The sequence below is a fragment of the Danio rerio genome, chromosome 12 (genome assembly GCF_052040795.2).
Source record: "Danio rerio strain M-AB ecotype USA chromosome 12, GRCz13ab, whole genome shotgun sequence".
Classification (NCBI taxonomy): domain Eukaryota; kingdom Metazoa; phylum Chordata; class Actinopteri; order Cypriniformes; family Danionidae; genus Danio; species Danio rerio.
In genome coordinates this window covers 22,240,610-22,260,556 of record NC_141032.1, presented here as the reverse complement: position 1 = coordinate 22,260,556, position 19,947 = coordinate 22,240,610, and the positions used below count along the sequence as shown (strand labels likewise).

The 19,947-nt window shown below is 34.0% G+C and overlaps 2 protein-coding genes across 6 annotated transcripts in view; both read right to left on the bottom strand.

Moving 5' to 3' along the window:
* The window catches only part of mrtfba (myocardin related transcription factor Ba), a 63,023-nt gene extending 62,292 nt beyond the window's left edge, over nucleotides 1-731 (bottom strand). For all 3 annotated transcript variants that reach the window (XM_087276122.1, XM_087276124.1, XM_087276123.1), the window contains exon 1: nucleotides 589-731. The gene's annotated coding sequence lies outside the window, so the exon portion shown is untranslated. The remainder of the gene's footprint in view (nucleotides 1-588) is intronic.
* Nucleotides 732-2,687: 1,956 nt separating this feature from the next.
* Nucleotides 2,688-18,208, bottom strand: ercc4 (excision repair cross-complementation group 4). 3 transcript variants are annotated; one of them, XM_087274693.1, is made up of 13 exons: nucleotides 18,072-18,208; nucleotides 17,930-17,973; nucleotides 17,476-17,667; nucleotides 14,695-14,875; nucleotides 14,415-14,610; nucleotides 10,895-11,102; nucleotides 9,797-9,977; nucleotides 9,593-9,712; nucleotides 9,387-9,494; nucleotides 6,471-7,023; nucleotides 5,707-5,799; nucleotides 5,502-5,611; nucleotides 2,688-3,760 (listed from the first exon to the last, which is right to left on the bottom strand). In XM_087274693.1, the coding sequence occupies exons 3-13, from the start codon at nucleotides 17,650-17,652 to the stop codon at nucleotides 3,030-3,032; spliced, it is 2,658 nt and encodes an 885-aa protein (XP_087130819.1). In that variant the 5' UTR covers nucleotides 17,653-17,667; nucleotides 17,930-17,973; nucleotides 18,072-18,208; the 3' UTR covers nucleotides 2,688-3,029.
* Nucleotides 18,209-19,947: the final 1,739 nt, after the last annotated feature.

Below are 19,947 nucleotides of genomic sequence, written 5' to 3'. Positions count from 1 at the left end.
GAGATAATAAATCTCATGACATAATGATTTCAAACATTCATCATTGAAGACAACAAGGTGAAGATGCCAAGAGTGTATAGTCACAATGTTTCTCCTATAAAGTTCAACCTGAAGTTGTCTGAAGACTGCAGATCTGTAAGGATGTTTACTCATTTACAAGCAGTTTCAGTTTCAGCGAGAGTTAATGAGACAAACAGGAAAAACAATAGTTTATCCTCACACAAATGATTAGATCATTTAAGTGCCTTCCTTAGGGCCTATAGTATATGACAATGAAAAATGTGATATGAAAATCCAAGTCTTACCATAAACATCATGTCAGTATTGATCCACACACATCATAACTCAATGTTTATACAGACTCTGTAAGTTAGCATGCTAGTGTGCAACTGTAAACATCCAATATACCGCAATAAACAAGTCATTTATAGATCAACAGAGAATACTAAATCTATATCTGGTAAATTATTTTTATTTCCGCGTGCGTATCTCGAGTGTAGATAGATGACAGTCGTGTTTCACATTCAATCCTCACATCAGCAAACAGGCTAGCAGAAGAACTCCAGCGCTACATATTAAATCTCTTACTGTCATATAATGGTCGCTTCTTGCCCTGTTCCCCACTGCTGCGTCAGGATCGCTCGTCGTAGCCCCTGGGTTTATTGCTCCATAACTGTCCTTTATGTGGTCACCCATGTATCCTGGGGTTGATTCTGTTTTTCTTTGGGACTGAAGTTTTTTTTTTTTTGGAGGAAGTAAGATGGCCGCTGCTGGTGTGTTCGTCTGAACTCAGTGACGCAAACAGAGGTGCTAGAGGTCGATCACCATCAGGGGGCGCCATTGATCTGTCTTTTTTGTTTATAGTTTAGTTATTCATGTACATAAACAGCTCTGGGAATAAATAAATAAATAAATAAATAAATAAATAAATAAATAAATAAATAAATAAATAAATAAATAAATACATTTGAAATGTGAAAAAGATTTGCCATTACCGTTTAAACGTTGTTTTGGTTATTTTAAATTAAACACTTGTGTTTTATTTTAAACTCTTCGTAATGTGTCTGCAGAATTTTAAAAAACATCATACAGTTTATTTATTTATTAGCTGAAAATGCCAATAAGTATTAAAAAATAATTCTAAACAACATTTGTAGTACATATATATATACTAGGGTTGTCGTGATACCATTAATAAATTTTACGATACAATACCAGCTGAAGTATCATGATACTAAGTAGTATTGCTATACTGTAATTCATAACTTAAATTATAAAGAAATATGTCAGAATATTTTATGTTATAATAGGCCTACTTGAGTTTAATTCATATATTCCCTAAGGCCAAAAAGTATTATTTGCACCCCACTTCAACCAAATTTTATTCATTCTTTTTGTTTATTTTGTAGACAACTGGCCAACAAAAAGTACATTCAAATAATGTTTTCAGATTATATCGAATAAAACTTGTTACAAAAGAGTGTTTTGTTAACAAATTAGGCTATATGATGCAAGTGGTCAAAACTAGTTTCAATGTTTTCTGTTGCTATTTTGGGGTTTTCATCTATTTTTATCAGTCTTATGAAGAAACAATCCAAAGCAATTCAAAACTTCACTTTGCGAGTCGTTCTTTTTAAACGATTGTTGCAGTTGTTGTAGCTATTAAATAATATTAACAGGAACAGAAATAAACTGATTCAGATGTGTGTTCAAACTGAGGAATCAGAAAACGTGCAATAGGCTACCATAAAAGAGTTCTACACAGTTTTGCAACCTTAAAGGCATCCACAGACTATTCACATAAAATGGTTTATTGTTGCACAAACGTGTGAAACTTTTAGGGACTTTTTCACAACATTGCAACATTATCCATAGTAGATAAACCATTAATGATGATACTTCCGTTTACAAACAGTGGCACTGCCAGTTTTTTGGAGTCATAGTATCTTGATACTACCATAGCACCAGTAAACCGTGCAACCCTAATATATATACATATATATTAGAAACCCACGCAAAGGCAGGGAGAACATGCAAACTCCACACAGAAACGCCAACTGAGCAGAGGTTCGACCCAACGACCTTCTTGCTGTGAGGCGACAGCACTACCTACTGCGCCACTGCCTCATAGTTGTTTCTCCATCAGTTATGCGCATTAAAAATTTATGTTACACCTACCCTTGATAAACAATGTTTATTTCATGACTTTAATTTTATGCGTGTTACCATTCTGATGTTTAGTAGCTGTGTGATTGACACTGAGCACCTTCTATAAACTAATACACTTTTCTGCTAGAGAGAAAAGTTGTTTGTGATGAGCATTAGTTCATTATGTAACGTTCACATCACCACCTGCATATGGATGTGTTAACTGTCTATCTGTGTGTGTAACAAAAGATGTGTAGATGTTGGTAATTCAAAATACAGACAAAATGCCTCTATAAATTAATGAAATGCTGTATTTTACTGTAAAAATGAGAGATTACTTTTACAGTTTGTACCGTATTTTCAAAGGTGAAATACTGTTAACTACAGCTGCCTTTTTTTACTGTAAATTTTATGGATTTATTTTTTATATTGTATACATGTTTTTTTTTTCTCTAAACATGTTTATGAAACCTATTGCGGCCCCAGATTTACCCCATTAAACACATTTACAAAGACTAATAGACATATTAAACAAAGAATTCATTACAGAAAGTTTATTTCAATCACGATAAAAATTGCAACATTTTTCTAAAAGAGTGGTGATATGAAGCTCACCTTCTAAGCCAATGACTCTACAGTACAGTTAGTCAAGTTATCTACAATGAACATCTATAACTACATGCAAAGTCACACCAAACATACGAATTCTAACACAACATGTAAAAAATACAAGGCATTTAAATATTCAGAAATACATTAATTCATTCACTGCATCTTAATTTTACAATAAATATGAAAATAAACCCTTTTATCAAGGTACAATTTCCACGATTGGCCCACAATATCACAATAAAAACACTTTTTATTTCTCCTTACGATATCTACTTATTCTTCTGAATTGGCCGCACATCCATAGGATTGTGTATGAATTCATAAAGCATCCTGGCATTGCTGCTGCTGCCCAAAATCTCACTGAGTGTCTCCTGGCTAAATGTCACAAGATCAGCGAGGCAGGAAACATGTTTTATCAGACTCTTGAAGTTCTTCACATTGACTCCAGGCATACGCAGCAGGAAGTCGTAAGGTCCAGGATTGTACAGATCTGCAGATTCGGTCACAGTCTCTGACTCCGCTGTAACTGCCTGAGCTGTGCTGGCGTCCGGCTCGGTACGGCCATGCTTGAGCTCCTGAAACAGCTCTGCCGTCACATACGGCGAAGGGCACCAGAGGAGCCTAAGGCGGGGGAAATGGAGGGTGAGAAGGGTCAGTTTGGAGGTGACATCGTTGGCTGAGATCTCCTGCCGAAAGTCACTGCGGGCCACCAGGGAGAATGGTTTAGCGGGGTCAAACTCGATGAGCAACACAGGACGGCGGTAGAATCGAGTCATGGAGAGGCACTGTGTGTAAAGGCGTCCGCTCTGTAAGGAGCCAATGAGGTCGCTGACGCTTTTGCGCTCTACGCAGATGTCAGACGTCAGTATGTAGTCGCCGACCTCTAAGGTGACGGGCTCGATGTCCAGACCACGTCGATGCAGAAGCGAAGGAAGTTCACTGCGAAACTCTCTCATGTCGACGATGATCCGATGAGGCTCTTTAACCTCTTCAAGTCCCCCTAATTGAAGTCAAAACAGTTTAAAAGTGTGATACAAACAGCTATAAGGTCAAAAAGTGAGAAGTAAGAACAGAAAAAAATCAGCCCTTGCATTTTGGGTTCAAGCCGCACACTACTACAAAAATCTAATTACTTTTTTAAGGTTGACACCCTGTGTGAAAGGAGAATTAGTTCAAGCAAAGCAGGCTTTTATTGTCATTTCAAGCATTTTCAGCATTTTTGGTTCAAGCGGCGCACTATTACATGCTAATTTCTAGTTACTTATTTAATACAGACGCCCAGTGTGAATTGAGAATTAGCTTAAGTTAAGTCAATTCAAAGTCAAAGCCAAGCCAAGCAGGCTGTCATTGTCATTCCAAGCATATACAGTTTATGCACAGTGAAACTAAACAACATTCTTCCTGGACTATTGTTCTATATACAACATAGATATTGTTTCATCTTTTATATCGCAATGTGCGAATCCGCAATAATCACGCCGCAGGATCTCCAATGAGGAGTTAAGATTATAATTAACAAGGAAGCACAGAATGTGTTTTTTGTCGAACATAACCCTGATTGAACAAAGACGAAAACAGTCAGCATTAATCACAAATAGTTGGCTTGTTTTCAAAGCCTTTGTAATTGTAATGTAACTGAGCTGACAAAAATTATGTTTAGGATTCCAATCTAAGTAAAATGTAAAATTCCTTGACATTTCCCTGACTTTCAAGCGTAAATTCAATGACCTATAATGAATAAAAAAACTAGCAGCTCGTGTTGCCCCAGAACTTTGTGATTCTGCACTTAAACGCAATGAAAACAAAAACAGAATCCAAAAATGCAGAGGTGCTTGCATTTTATTTAATTGCTGCATATACAGTTGAAGTCAGAATTATTAGCCCCCCTGTTTATTTTTTTCCCTGATTTCTGTTTAGCAGAGAGAAGATGTTTTTCAGCAAATATGGCGATGCCCAAAACAAATCTCCTGTCAAGGACAATAAAGTTTTACTACTACTACTACATTTGTAAACAATAGTTTAAATAACTCATTTCTAATACTTAATTTATTTTAACTTTACCATGATGACAGTAAATAATATTTGACTAGATATTTATCAAGACACATCTATACAGCTTAAAGTGCCATTTAAAAGCTTAACTAGGGTAAATAGGCAAGTTATTGTATAATGATAGTTGTTCAGTAGAAAAAATATATAGGTTAAAGGGACTAAAAATTTCTACTTCTAAAATACTTCTAATGGGTTTTAAAAAATGTAAAACTGCATTTATTCTAGCTGAAATAAATCAAAAAAGACTTTCTATAGAAGAAAAAATATTATCAGATATATTTAGAAAATTTCCTTGATCTGTTAAACATCATTAAGGAAATATTTTAAAAAGAAAAAAAAATCAAATGGGGCTTAATAATTCTGATTTTAACTGTAGATTTTCATCAGTCAAAATACTTTTCAAATTCCTGCTGCGCCATCTGCATTGCTTTATAATAAATGACATTCTAGTTGGATATAGGTAGAGCTCATCTGCACAGGGAAATGCAAGGAAAAAAATATTTGATAAATGGAAAGCAAAATTTAAAATAACAAACAAAATCGCAGATATCCCAATAACTTGGACAACAGAAATATAAAATTCCCTTTCAATGTCTTTAATAGACGGTTTAAAAATCTATGATCCGAAATTCCATCACTCGTAAAAAAAACCTTTGTGTTAATATTTAGGCTGATTTGCTGAGGTTCACCTGCTTTGCGGGTGTTTGTGGCACTAGCAGGTTCCTGACTGCGGACAAGATCTAGATTGGTGTCTTCTCTACCTTCTCTTTCTTCTGGCACAACCATGCTGGCCTTTTCCCTATTTAAAAGAGGAAAAACAACAGCTTTTAATAAGATGAACACCACTGAACATTCCACTGAATTTCTCAGCTAAATGAGATATATTTGACAAACCTTATGAGGTGCTCAAACGCTTGCTTTTCTTTGTTTAATGCTGTAAGATATCTCTGTTCTTCTGTTGAACCTCCATATATGAGAAAATACACACTAAAGCAGAAAAGAACGTGAGAAACTCAACAACAACAAAAAAACAGTATTTCTATAAGTGGTGGATATTGTTTTTTAGTTTTTATTTATATAAATAAGTTAATACTTATGTGAATTTCTAAATCAATACACTTTTTGTAAGAAATTAATACTTGTATTCCACAAAAAAAAAAAAAAAACTTTTCAAAGATTTTTCAAAGGATCATAAAAAAATACATGATGGTGTAAAGGCTTTAATTGCAAATATTTTCATTTGAAATTCTGAAGATTTTAGGATTTGACATTACAAGTAGTTTCTAAAACAAAACTGCACATTTTACTCAAAAGACTGATCTACAATTATAAGTGAATCACATCCAAAACAAAATTTTGCATTTGTAAAATGTGTAAATAAATAAATTTACTGTGCAAATATTTACCTTTATATCAAAATTGTATATAAAAATTTGTAAATCATCTTGTTACACATGCATCTATGTAATTAATTCTGCAATTAATTGTTCTGAATTGTACTAATTTTAAACTATTTTAACTTTGCTGTTAAATTGTGAAAATATTTACTTTTTGATAAGAAATTAGCATTTATAAGCCCTAATGTCTTCTTTCAACAACATTGTTTCAAAGATATTATTATTTTGCTAAACAACAAGTAACAAAGCCGAAATACACACCGGAGTGGTTTTCCAGGCCTGCATGCTTTATAAATCTCCAGCTGCCGCACAAAACTGAGTTCAGCATCGTACAAGACGACAAACATGGGGTCAACCTCATGCAGCACGCGGGTCAGACTGTAGGGGTCACTGCATCCCTTCAGTGGGTGAATGACAGTCAGCGGCTCTTTCAGAATACCATAATAATCATCAGATGATAGATCCAGAACAATCTCCTCTTCTTCCTCCTCTTCAATCAACCCTCCTTCATCTTCACTGTTCTCATTAAGGTCCTTATCAGCACTATCGTCCTGAGAGACTCTTGACAGTTTCTCCATCTTTGCCGGTTTCTTTGAGTTGGCTTTGGTTCTTTTCTGACGGCTGTTTTTTCCTTTGCTCCTAGCAGAGTCTTTCTTTTGCCAGCCTTTGTCAAGCTTCAGTAAATCAGGCTGAGGATCTTCTTTTCCAATAGTGCGTGAATAAAGGCGGTTCAGTAGGTGTTCTGGCCCTTTTTGGATGTATTCCTTCAGCTGAGCACAGGTTCTGTCATCACTGGCGCATATCAACACTCGGCCTTTGTGTACAGACAACAAACTATAAAGATTAGTTTAACCAAAAACAGGGCTTCTGCAGGTTTCACCAAGTTAACTTTAAGACTTTTTAAAGCCACTTTTAAGACCATGCTAGGAATTTTTAAAAATGGCCTAATTGGAAAAGATTTTTATTTTCCCCTTCAAAAACATTATTATAATTTAATTAATTTAATAATACAAAAATCAATTAATAATACAAAATTTTAATATTTTAGATATTTCTTAGCAAAATACTTTTTCCCCAACACAAACCTTTAAAAAAAATTAACAAATGTTTTAAAAGTTTAAAAACTATAATAAAAATAGTTTTGATTTTGAGATTTAAGACATTTTATGACCCCACGAAAACCCTAAAAAATAAAAATGACGTTAAAAACTACTCACACTTAAGTCGATCCAAATACAAATGCAGATATTTTAGTTGAAATATTTTAGGTGAAACAACTTTGTTCATTGTTCATTCATGTAAATAAATACATTAACTAACATGAACCAATACAACCTGAACTTATAATTGTGTTACGAAACAATTATCTGTTTTTATTTACATTACTGAATGCATAAAGTAGCTAGTTCACGAAAAGCATTTATCTGATTTAGCACTCTTTGTACTCTATTGAAAGCCAAACCACATAGAGATCATTATAACTGGTGTAAACAGGTATAAGTCTGGGGTTATTAGTAACCTCTAATATCTTTGGTTTTGTCCTCTTTTCATGAATTCCGCAGTTTGAACACCTGTTACTTAATGATCAACAAGTCACTAATGACATTAGCTTAAAACCACAGCCATGTCACCCTGCAGCGCAAGACCGGTTACTCACTGAAGCTAAGCAGGGCTGAGCCTGGTCAGTACCTGGATGTGAGACCACTAGGGAACACTAGGTTGCTGTTGGAAGTGGTGTTAGTGAGGCCAGCAGGGGGCGCTCAACCTGTGGTCTGTGTGAGCCCTAATGCCCCAGTAAAAGTGAAGGGGACACTACACTGTCAGTGGGCGCCGTCTTTCGGATGAGACGTTAAACCGAGGTCCTGACTCTCTGTGGTCATTAAAAATCCCATGGCACTTCTCGTGAAAGAGCAGGGGTGTAACCCCGGTGTCCTGGCCAAAGTCCCTCTATCAGCTTTTACGATCATGGCCTCCCAATCATCCCCTTCCACCAAATTGGCTCTATCACTGTCTCTCCACTCCACCAATAGCTGGTGTGTGGTGCACTGGCGCCGTTGTCCTGTGGCAGCCAAGTGGATGCTGCACACTGGTGGTGGTGTGGAGAGACCCCCCTCATGATTGTGAAGCGCTTTGGGTGTATGGCCATACACAATAAATGCGCTATATAAATACACATTACATTACATTACATTACAAAATAAGTTCTGATGAAGAAGCCATGTCTCTTTTCAAAGAACATTTTTTAATTTAAAAAATCTGAATGAACTGGAAAAACTCTTTACTTTATTAACCAAAAGGCCTCTCTGATATCAGGCTTGTCTGTCTGTTTGTCTGATATTAAGTTATCAGGCTTGCCTTGTCTGTCAGTCTGACAATAAATTGTTTATTTTTAACTGAAATCTGTTTGAAGTTTTTGGACTGATTAATTGTTTTGGCTACATTTTGTTTGCTTATTGTTTTAAGAGTAAAATAAACACTACAAAATAGGAAGAAAAGAGTATTATGAATAGGGAAAAGAGTATTATGTAATCTTTGTAAAACTAATTTTGTAAAATTGGTATCGAAAAAAGGTATCCATCGAAAACCGTTATCGGATTCAAAGTATTTTGATACTCAGTATCAAAGATTTTTGAATGATACCCAGCCCTATACACCCCATAACACCCCATGCTGACATTAAGAAGAAGAAACTGTTTAATAAAGTTATTTATGTTTTAAGCGTGCACAAAAGTATTCTTTTAGTTTCATAATATTCTGATTGAACCACTGAAAACAGATGGATGTTTTTAAGAAGAATTTTTCTGGACTTTGAACAAGTCAGGACCGTTGCCATCTATGGAGGATACGGGAGCTCTCTGTTTACATACAAAATATTTTAATTTGTCTTCTGAAGATGAATGAAGGTCTCTGGGATTTGGATTGACATAAGAGTGAGTAATTACGAACACAATATACTGTTTATTTACTCATTAAAAGTAATCTTACTTCAGTACAACAATGGAGAAGATTTTTACTTGAAACTGTTGTCTTGGTGATTCATAAAATGAAAGTCAATGGCTAACGGCACTTTAACAGCACCACAGCATCGGCTAAAAATCTCTTTCAGAAGAAAAAAACCTTGGATGATCTGAGGATGAGTAAATAAACAGTGAATTTTCATTTTTAATACATTTTTACCTGGTTCGTGCTCAGATTTGCTGTTTTCTTTCTCAATCTCCTGTAGGACTTCTGTAAGTGCTTCCCACTTTGGATTCTTCTCAAGCACAAGCTCTCTTTTCGGAGGCGCTAGTTTTATACACAAATAAATATGAAGAAAATACCATGTACACGTTTAAAACTTAAAACACATTTGTAAACAGAGAAAAACATGAAACATATTGTACCTAGGTTTTGTTTCTGCTCAATCTCTCCAACTTTCAGTTTTTCCCTAGACTCCTGAATGCGATACACACGACTGCGAGCATTTACAAACATAGACATGCTTGAGTCCAGGAACAACCAACCTGATTTGAAAATAAAGAAATAAATCGGGTGACATTTTTGCTGTAAAATTATCTCAACTAAAGCAGCAGACGAGCGGACTGTACCTGAATTACTACCAAAACTTTTCTGGCTGGTTCTCAAAGACTCCAGCAGATTGAGGAAGGTGACACAGTCGTACTGAGTGAGGTAGAGAAGAAGGGTTCTTAAAATCTTCAGGTCCTGAACAAGAGATTTGGTCCTGGACCCCAGCTGATGCCACAGTGGGTCAAGGTAATGACGAATTGTCTAAGGATAGAATAATTATTAGTATGAAATTTTATAGTATTTCACAATCATCAAATATAAAAAAAAATCCCAATTAAATCAAGTATTTTTTCCTTCATGCAATTATTTTATTTGTCAATTTAAGGAAATTAATTAATTTTATTTAGATATAATTGTTCTATTCTATTTTTTTCTTTTAAACACAACCTGACCTGATCTAACTATAAAATGAATTAACAAACAAAACCAACAACAGGAATTACTGTAAAAATAAGATCGAATTGCATTATTGATTATTTTTTTATAAAAAAAAAGGAAAAATAAATATAATTTTTGGTCACACTTTACAATAAGGTTCATTAGTTGATTTACTAACATGAACTATATATGAACAATACTTGTACAGCATTAATTAATCATAATTCAACATTAACTAATGCATACATTCATGCTTGTTAACATTAATGCACCAAGAATTAACATTAACAATCAACTATCTTCATTAAGGAACGTTAACTAACATCAACAAATGCTGTATTAAATGTATTGTTCATTGCATATTTGTAAGTAAAGGCATTAACTAACATTAGCTAATACAACCTCATTGTAAAGTGTTACCAATTTTCCACTCTGTATTATATTATGAACAGAAATATAATTTACATGACTTCTCACTTTCTAAATGGATGTCCATTTATTTACTGTATTTATAATGTGTATTTATAACCCTTACTGCTAAAACATCATTAATGGTCATAATTGAAGTAACGTTATCAACATCTGAATATACTAAAATTAAACAAGGGAGGAAAATATAAACACACATACATACATACATACTGTACATATATACATATTTATATGTATAGTTTAGTGATATTGTGAATTATTCCACATGCAGTATTATCCATAGCATTGTGAATAAAAGGATTTCTCACTTTCTCAAAGGCAGTGCCCAGGCTGTTCTCCAAAGAAAGGTCTTCTGCTTCCAGTGTGGGGTTGTAGCGCTTCAGCTCTTTCAGGCAGGCATTCATGATGTCCAGAATGGAGCTCTGAATGGCTCTCATTGCTGGAGTCAGAGTCACGTGCAGCTCCACCACATCTGGCTTGTGTTTATCCAGCGTTGCGTTCACTGATGCTTGGAATCTAGCATTTAAAAACACATTTACAACTTGATTTACAATAGGGGGTGCACAAATAGTGAAATATGATCAGCAACATTTAATCAAAAAATAACAATATGTAGAACAATATATTCGAATTTCGTTAACTGTCACTCAGGGTTTGTACACATTTTTCCTACAAAAATGTGTACTATTCCATGACTTTTACAAAACTTTCGGGTAAAATTCATGATGCAATGTTTCATGCAATGTCTTTGTAATGTCATGCAATGTTACATTTTTTAAAATACATAATCTATGCCATTTATAATACAAAATAAAATAGTAACACTTTATAATAAGGTTCATTAGTTAATGCATTTACTAACATGAACTAATAATGAACAACACATGTACAGCATTTATTAATCATAATTGAACATTTACTAATGCATTATTAACATTCAAGTCCATGCTTGTTAACATTAGTTAATGCACCATGAGTTAACATGAACTAACAATGAACAACTGTATTTTCATTAACTAAAATTGATTAACATGAACAAATACAGTAGTAAATGTATTGTTCATTGTTTGTTCATGTTAGTAAATGCATTAATTAACATTAACTAATGAACCTTATTGTAAAGTGTGACCAATAAAATGTATGTTTACAAAATAGTTAGTTAAATATTAAGTAAGAGCATGTAATTGGCCACGGACAGAAAAGAAGTAAAGAGGCTGGGACAACTAACTCTACCCTTAGGCATAATTTATACACAAAAATAATAGAATAAAGAAAAAAAGTACTGAAAACAAATGATAGAATTAAAAGCCTTGTAGAATTTATACAATTTATATATTTATATACAATTTATATTCAAACATAAATATTAAACAAATTTGCATTACTTTTTCAAACCATTGTGGGTTCACTTGTTTTTCCAGCCCTAGAAAATGCCATCTCAAAATTACATGACTTCTTTATTTTTTTTTAGTTGTCAGTATACATAAAAAGTCTGTAAACTTAAACCTGCAAATATAAATATACGCGCCATGCTTACTGTATATGATAAGCTGCCAAACAAGGTCTGAAATGATTTTGATAAAAAAAAAAGTTAAATGTATTATAATTAGATGATCAAAAATAATGGGAAATTATTGTCTGCTATTGATAGCTATTGACAAAAATATATCTTAAAAGAGCTAATAATTTTTACCTTAAAAATGGATTTTAAAAAATTAAAAACTGATTTTATTCTAGCTGAAATAAAACAAACAATGTACTGAAATGTGGCCTTTCAGTCACAAATGCCTCTGCACATCAGCTTTTTTAAGCTTGTTTGACAGCTGTCGGCTTGTTTTAGACAGTTGTAATTCTATAAACAAAAATTTTGACACCATTATATGCCTACATTCATGCTGCATTACAACCATTTTTGTAAAGAAATCTTTGACAAAAAGTTTGCAACAAATGTTATATGATAATAAATAAATATATAATAGAATTACTACAGTTACAACTACTAAAATAATAAAACAACTTCCTATTACTTTAGTGATAAAATTAACATTATAATTTAAAATTTAACAATGCTTTTAAAATGTTAAAGAGCCCATATTATGGGTTTTTGAAAATTCCCCTCCATGTAGTGTGCAACACAGCTCTAAGTGAAGTGGAGTATCCAGCTAAGGCTTAAATCTGTTAGTGTACAGTGTTAAAAACGGTTGATTCATCTAAAAAAGAGTCGACTCATAGTGCTTCAAACGAGTCGCCTTGATACGGATTCATTAGGTGTTTCGCCATGACGTACGAACGAAACCAAGTTATTCACGTGCACGCGCAAACCCGGGAGATTTCAAACCTGAGGCCCCGCCCTCTGACGCAGAAACCGAGACACACACACACACACCCACAAACACACACACACAAACATGCCGGTCGATTGAAGTCACACTGCAGATGGATATATTGAGTCTCTACCCAAAGATGAAACCTCAGCATTATAGCCAAGCAGTTGGAAACTACTGGAAACTTCTGGAAGCTACATGCTACAAAGAATACTTCATCAGCGTTTGTTAAAGGAAGGATCAGTAAAGAGTAACTTACTGATAGACGTCAGGATGGGTTTCTTCCTCCATTTCTCAAGTGTAAGTACGTGCGATTAAAGTTGCCTCGTTGACTCTAGCTTGCAAATGTATTTAGTTGTGATTTGTTACTTGTAACCGCGTGTACTGTATCAGGTTAACTGGCTATATTCTCTTATCGTGTGCAAAGTCACGTTAAAAACGCGACGCGTGCTGCGTTAACGGAGCTCCGTGGACGGGGAGTAACGTTAGTGTGTGTGTCTGTGTGTGCGTGCGCGCGCTGTCGTCCGGAGGTGTGTGTGTTTGTGTGTGTGTTTGTGTGTGTGTTTGTGTGTGTGTGTGTGTGTGTGTGTGTGTGTGTGTGTGTGCGCGCGCGCGTTGTCGTCCGGAGCAGGGTTAAGTGCGTATGTGTGTGTGTGTGTGTGTGTGTGTCTGTGAAAAGAGCAGAGTGAGAAGGAGATCTCCTCAACTGTTTTTGGAGTTTTTGTTCAATAAAATAGTCAGTCGTCTGTATTTTCAAGTCCATAGTCTGTATTTACATTGACCCACTGGCAGCTAAAATCCACGCCTACACTATCAAGCGTGTATGAACTGTGATTACTTTTATATTGCTGATTAGCTGTTTGGCATTTCATTCTCTGACTGAAGGCAGTCGACCAATCGCAACAGACTGTCATTGGTCCAATCAGCGCAGATTAGCTTCGCGCTAAGGAGGGGTTTGGGAACAAATGAATCCCTGAACGATTCATACAGGAGTCGCTGGGATAATTAGGTAAAAATAAATGCAGATTATAAGACCATGAAAGTGTTTTTTGACCTTGCATGCATATTAAACTGTTGTTGGAGACCCTTACAACCAAGATATGACCCTATTTCATGTATAATATGGGCTCTTTAAGAAGTCGTGATTATATTAAAAATTCATATGCTTTTATATATTTAAGTCATAGTTATAAAAAAATACATTCAAATAAAGTCCTAATCATGACATACTAAATCCTAATTGAGAGATAAAAGTAGAAATTAAAGACAAAAAGTCAATCATTAAAACATACAGTCAAATAAAGTCAGAATAATAAGGTAAAAATTAAAATTTATGACTTATGTTATTTAAAAAAAAAAAGATCAAAAAGCAAACAAAATATATATTTTTAAATCTTTTTCTAGGAAACCTTTGATAACAATCTAGCAACAAATGTTAACAAAACATTTATATATATTTAGTAATATTTGAAGGTGAACATTTTCTTGATTGAAGTTGTCCTACCTTGGCCAGAGAAAAAGTTTCTTCACAAACAAGTTTCTCATGACACGCTCGACTTTACAGAATCCTGAAGAGAAGGATGTGGCTTTATCTGTAAAGGCCTTGATGAAGCCGGTTTTGTTTTTCTGACGATAAAGTCTCAAAATGAAAGCCTCCTGACAAGACTCAATGATATTATGTGCCCGGTACACCAGGATTCCTGTTCAAGAACACAACAATTCACATTTCATCTCAGCTGTAATGAATACAGATGCATTTTAATATATGTTTTCTTTTCTCTGACCTGTTACTAGGTGAGCAGGGATTCTGTCAGTCAGGAAATCCACCACTAGGATTCGGCTAGTGACAAACAGCACTCCTCCTTTAGTGTACACGTTATATCTGTCAGCACTCTGCACATCACTGGTCACAGTTTGAGGAAGATGAGTGACTCCTTCAGCTCGCAGCCGCTCCGTCAAATACTCCTTCAGCAGAAACACGCACAAACACATTCAGTACCCGTACTGATTCACTGCAATCCATTCTGTAGTTTGACTGATCATCCTTTTGTATAATTCTAAAAATATCCATCTTCAAAAACTTGCGTTTTTGTTTATTTTTTTAACTGAGACTGAAAAGTAAATGTATCAGAGTAACATTTATAAAGTTAGATATATTTTATAGAGTGAAGCAACTTGGGATCGTTTTATTATTTAAAAGGCACCTATTTTACCACTTTTACAAGATGTAAGATAAGACTTTGGTGCCTCCAGAATGTGTCTGTAAAGGTTCAGCTCCAAATACCCATCTGATTATTTATTATATAATTAATCATAATTCATTTTATATTATATAAATAATCTGCCCATTTTGGTGTCTTGAGGACAATGTAGCTGTTTTTGTAGCCTGTGGCTTTAAATCCAAATGAGCTGCCCTCCACACCGACATGCGTGTTTGCTTCTCATGTGTTACATCAGATAGGATGAAGCTGAAATAAGAGCGCAAGTCAAAAATACAAAGTAATTTTATTTAATGTATTTGTAGTAAAGTATATTTAAGCCTTTCTAAAAACTATGAGTCACACACAAATGTCGTTGCCAGTACACACACACAGGAACGCGCACGCGTGCACATTTACTTGATTATACTGGTTAAGAAATACATAGTGATTTTACTCTTTTTATTACAACTGATCTACTGACCACAGAAACTTGTAACATGTTTTAATGCCAGTTTCTTTGCAAAAAAGGTTCTTTGGACATGTGTTTACGTGTTATTAGGGAGACATGGCACCTGTCAATTAATTTGGTGGGTAGGTAAAACCTCAAAATCACAGGGATTTGTAACCTATTTTAACATTAATAAACTAAAAAAAACAAAAAAACAGAGAGACTTATTGGGTTTATATCACAGTTCTGTCCAGACAGCTTACAAAAGTTGATTTTCATCAAAGATGCCCTTTAAAGATCAATTCATAACGTTTTGAGCAATTGTGTCATGCAGCTAATGTGTTGATTTAAGTATCAAAAATGATACATTAGGGTTGATCGAATTTGTATTTATGTGATTGTTGTATTGAAGCTATAAATCATAAAACTTAAGCTTTTGAATATCATTTAACAGATATTTGTTAATAGAGTGACAACTCTAAATTATACACCTTTTATGTAATACTCTGCTATATGAAACAATCATTGACCTTTTCAGTGTTTTTTGATAGATTTGTAAACATTTTGTTTAAAAGGTATGGTAATATTATTAATAAAAAATAAAACTAATTATTATTTTAGTGATAATATTAATATTAGTAATTCAACATTCAACAATGCTTTTAAAAAGACTTAAAACATAAAAAAATTATAAAAAAAATTGTCAAAACAATGACACATACTAAACCTTAATTATAAGATAAAAGTGAAAATTACAAGACAAAAAGTCATATAGTCAAGTTAAGTCATAATTAGGAGGTAAAACATCAAATATATGACTTCATATACAGTGGACAAGAAAGCTTAACGTGCCGCAAAAAATGCAATTAATTTTACATAATTACAAAAAAAACAGCAGAAAATGAAGAAAAGATCTTCATCTGTTTGATAGCAAATATGCTGCAAACCCTCAAAATGCATACACATTAATAAAAAAATAAATACATTTTAAAAAATAAATAAATCAGTGACAGACGCCGCCGTTATGACCATTGCTTAGTGAAGTTTTAGGTGATCTTTGAAAGGCGAGTTTTTTGTTTGTTTATTTTAACATCCTAATTCCCCTGTCTTTTGTACTGTATTAGCCTAAATAACCGTAACCTAAATAGTGGGTCTGTCATGTTGTAGTGTCCTCTTGAAACATTTACTTTGTGTTCTGTATTTGAAAGTATTGTTGGAAAAAGCAGCACGTTTTATTAACTTGCATTAAGAGAAAATGCAGCACATGGTTAAAAAAGATTTGAGGATTTGTAGCATGTGTGCTGTCAAACGGATGAAGATCTTTTCTCAATTTCCTGACATTTCGTTCTCATTTTTTTTTTGTAATTGCTTGTGTTTTTTTAAACTCCAGTGCATTAAGCTCTCTAAGTCACCATAATTATATGAGGTTACAACAGAAAATATCAAAAGTAAATGTAAAATAATTGTAAAAAAAATAAAAATAAAATAAATAACAATGAAGTAAAAATTACATGATTTTAATTTAATAATTTTAATCAAATATAAACTCCCTACTAGATATATGATTATATATGATTTGCCACAAAAACCTAATCGTTTACTGCCTGTTTCAAATGATAAAAAACATGAAAACCACATGCAAAGTTTTTCGACATATCTGTATAAAGGTTTAATAATAAAAAAATATTAACTAGAACGTTTGCAAATTATTTTATTTTATAATTAGGCTCATCAGTATTACAAAATGCAATGCTGATTTTAATGCAATGCTTTTTTAAATTGCCTTTTAGCTTCTTTGCAGTTCCAATATGGCCGCATAAACAATAACTTCACTACATCAAAATGCTACACACGTAAGACATATTAAACTGTTTGGTTATGTTACTGTAGTAGCTCATGAAATGTGTCGGTTTCACCTGTTCAGGAGTGCTGGTGTTCAGCAAGAGCACCAAGCTGCCCTCCTCAGAATACACCTTCATGAAGTGCAGCAGAAGGCGGTCAATGCCGAGTCCTTCAGCCGTGATCAGCAGCCCGTCTGTGCTGAACACACTCAGAAACATCTCCGTCTCATACTCCAGCAGAGCACTCGCCATCTTCACCAGCACCGGCTGAAATAAAGTTAGGACATTCGTTCAGTGCCTACTTGTGACATACTCCCTATATCATTTACTATGGTACTTTGAATATTCGGTCTGAAATCACATGTATGACTCGAAAACAACATTAACACTGTTTATTTGACTGTGATCTGTTGTACTTTGATATTCATTGTCTGCTAATATGATTTCACTATGCTGAATTAGCAATATTTTTTCTGATATTTTATTAGGAAGAAAGTCCGACAGTGTGAAAAAAAAAAATCAACTATACCTCAATTCACCAACGACTGACCCAAATCATCCAGATCTCACCTACTGAAATGATACTTCATTGTGTTTAGTTTTCTTAATACATTCAGCTCATCATCACCATCTATTGGCTTTTAACAGGACGAGACGAGGAATAAACTTGCTGTTTAACTTATATCTAGCAGTTAGAGCACACAAACAGAACTAATGCATTACGAGGTAAAAGACACAGTTTGTTACTTTAATTTCATTTTAATGTTACACAAGTTTGACATGTCTCCGGTTTGCAAAAAGAAAAAAATCCTTGTAGTGTCACGTGACGTCGACGTGTTTTGTACATTGATTCATGTTAGCGCCATCTGCTGCACTGGAGTTTAAAATAAAAAGGTCAAAGCACCACCACAATTACAGTTTCCCTAATATGGATAACCAGACAAACAAAACATGCATGCACGGATGGACGGATAGACGGATAGACAGATAGATAGATAGATAGATAGATAGATAGATAGATAGATAGATAGATAGATAGATAGATAGATAGATAGATAGATAGATAGATAGATAGATAGATAGATAGATATAGATAGATAGATAGATAGACAGACAGACAGACAGACAGACAGACAGACAGATAGACAGACAGACAGACAGACAGACAGACAGACAGACAGACAGACTCTGCATGTCGTTTTATTTATACTTAATTATTTTAAACTTGAATAAATTTATTTTATATTTATTTTTGTGCTTATTTTTCATTTGTTTATCTACTCATTTAATTATTTTCCATTAGTTTAGTCCTTTTATTCATCAGGGTTTGCCACTGCGAAATGAACTGCCAAATTATCCAGCATAGGTTTTACAACGGATGCCCTTCTAGTTGCAAACATACACTATGGCTAAATCATTTTATTCAATTCACCTATAGTGCATGTCTTTGGACTGTGCGGGGGAAACCCGAGCACACTCAAAAACCCACGCAAACACGGGGAGAACTTGCAAACTCCACAAAGAAATGGCAACTGATCTAGCTGGGGCTCGAACCAGCGACCTGCTTGTGGTGAGTCGACAGTGCTAACCACTGCACTACCGTGTCACCCCAATTGTTTACTATTGCATTTATTCATTTCCATATTCATATATTTTTGCTCAGAAATCAAAAGAAAGCAAAAAGAAATGAATACAAAATAAACATGGAAATAAAAAATGCAGTAACAAATGAATAAAGTTTAAAATAATAAGCTACAAATGAAAAATACACGCAGAAAACAATAAATGAAAGAAAAATCTATCCATGAGATGGATAGACACAAAGACAGACATTTAGAATTATTATGCAAGTTGGTCCTCCAACCCCCCCATAGAAAAAAAAAAAACTGGGAATAAGATAATTCTAAATGAAGCAAGTCAAAATACCATGTTTTAGAAATTGCATTACGTTTACCGTGAAGTGTGTGCTTCAAGAATGTGTGTTTGTAAACATGCAGATCAAATTTGTATGACGAGAGATAATTAATGTACTTATGGCTTCATGTTTTAACAGTTATTAAATTGCTAGAATAATTAACATATAACAGTAATCACATGACAAGATGCACTAAAAAAATTCTGCTTGTTCAAACTAATTTGAAATTGGCTGAATCAACACAATTTTTGAGTTTTGACAACTTAATAATTTTATGTTTAATCCACTTAAACTTTTAAAAACATTCAAATTAGCCTAATCAATTTGTGTTGGTATAAAATAAAGGAATTGTGTGGAACCCAAGTGTATTGCACAGTAAAATTAATTCAATAATCAGTTTTTTTGGCTAGCAGTAAAAGTTCATTGAACTTAATAGACACAGGTTATGTGCTCACGATTTGAGTGTATTAGACAACTTAAACTGAACAAGTTTTCCTAATCTTGCAGATTTCAAGTTTCCAGGATGCTTTGTGTCAGACTGGAAAATAAATGTAAAAGATGAAGTGCATTTGAACAACGTATGATTTCAAGTTTAATGTTGAGATTTCTGTAAAAATACAATGACAAAACTA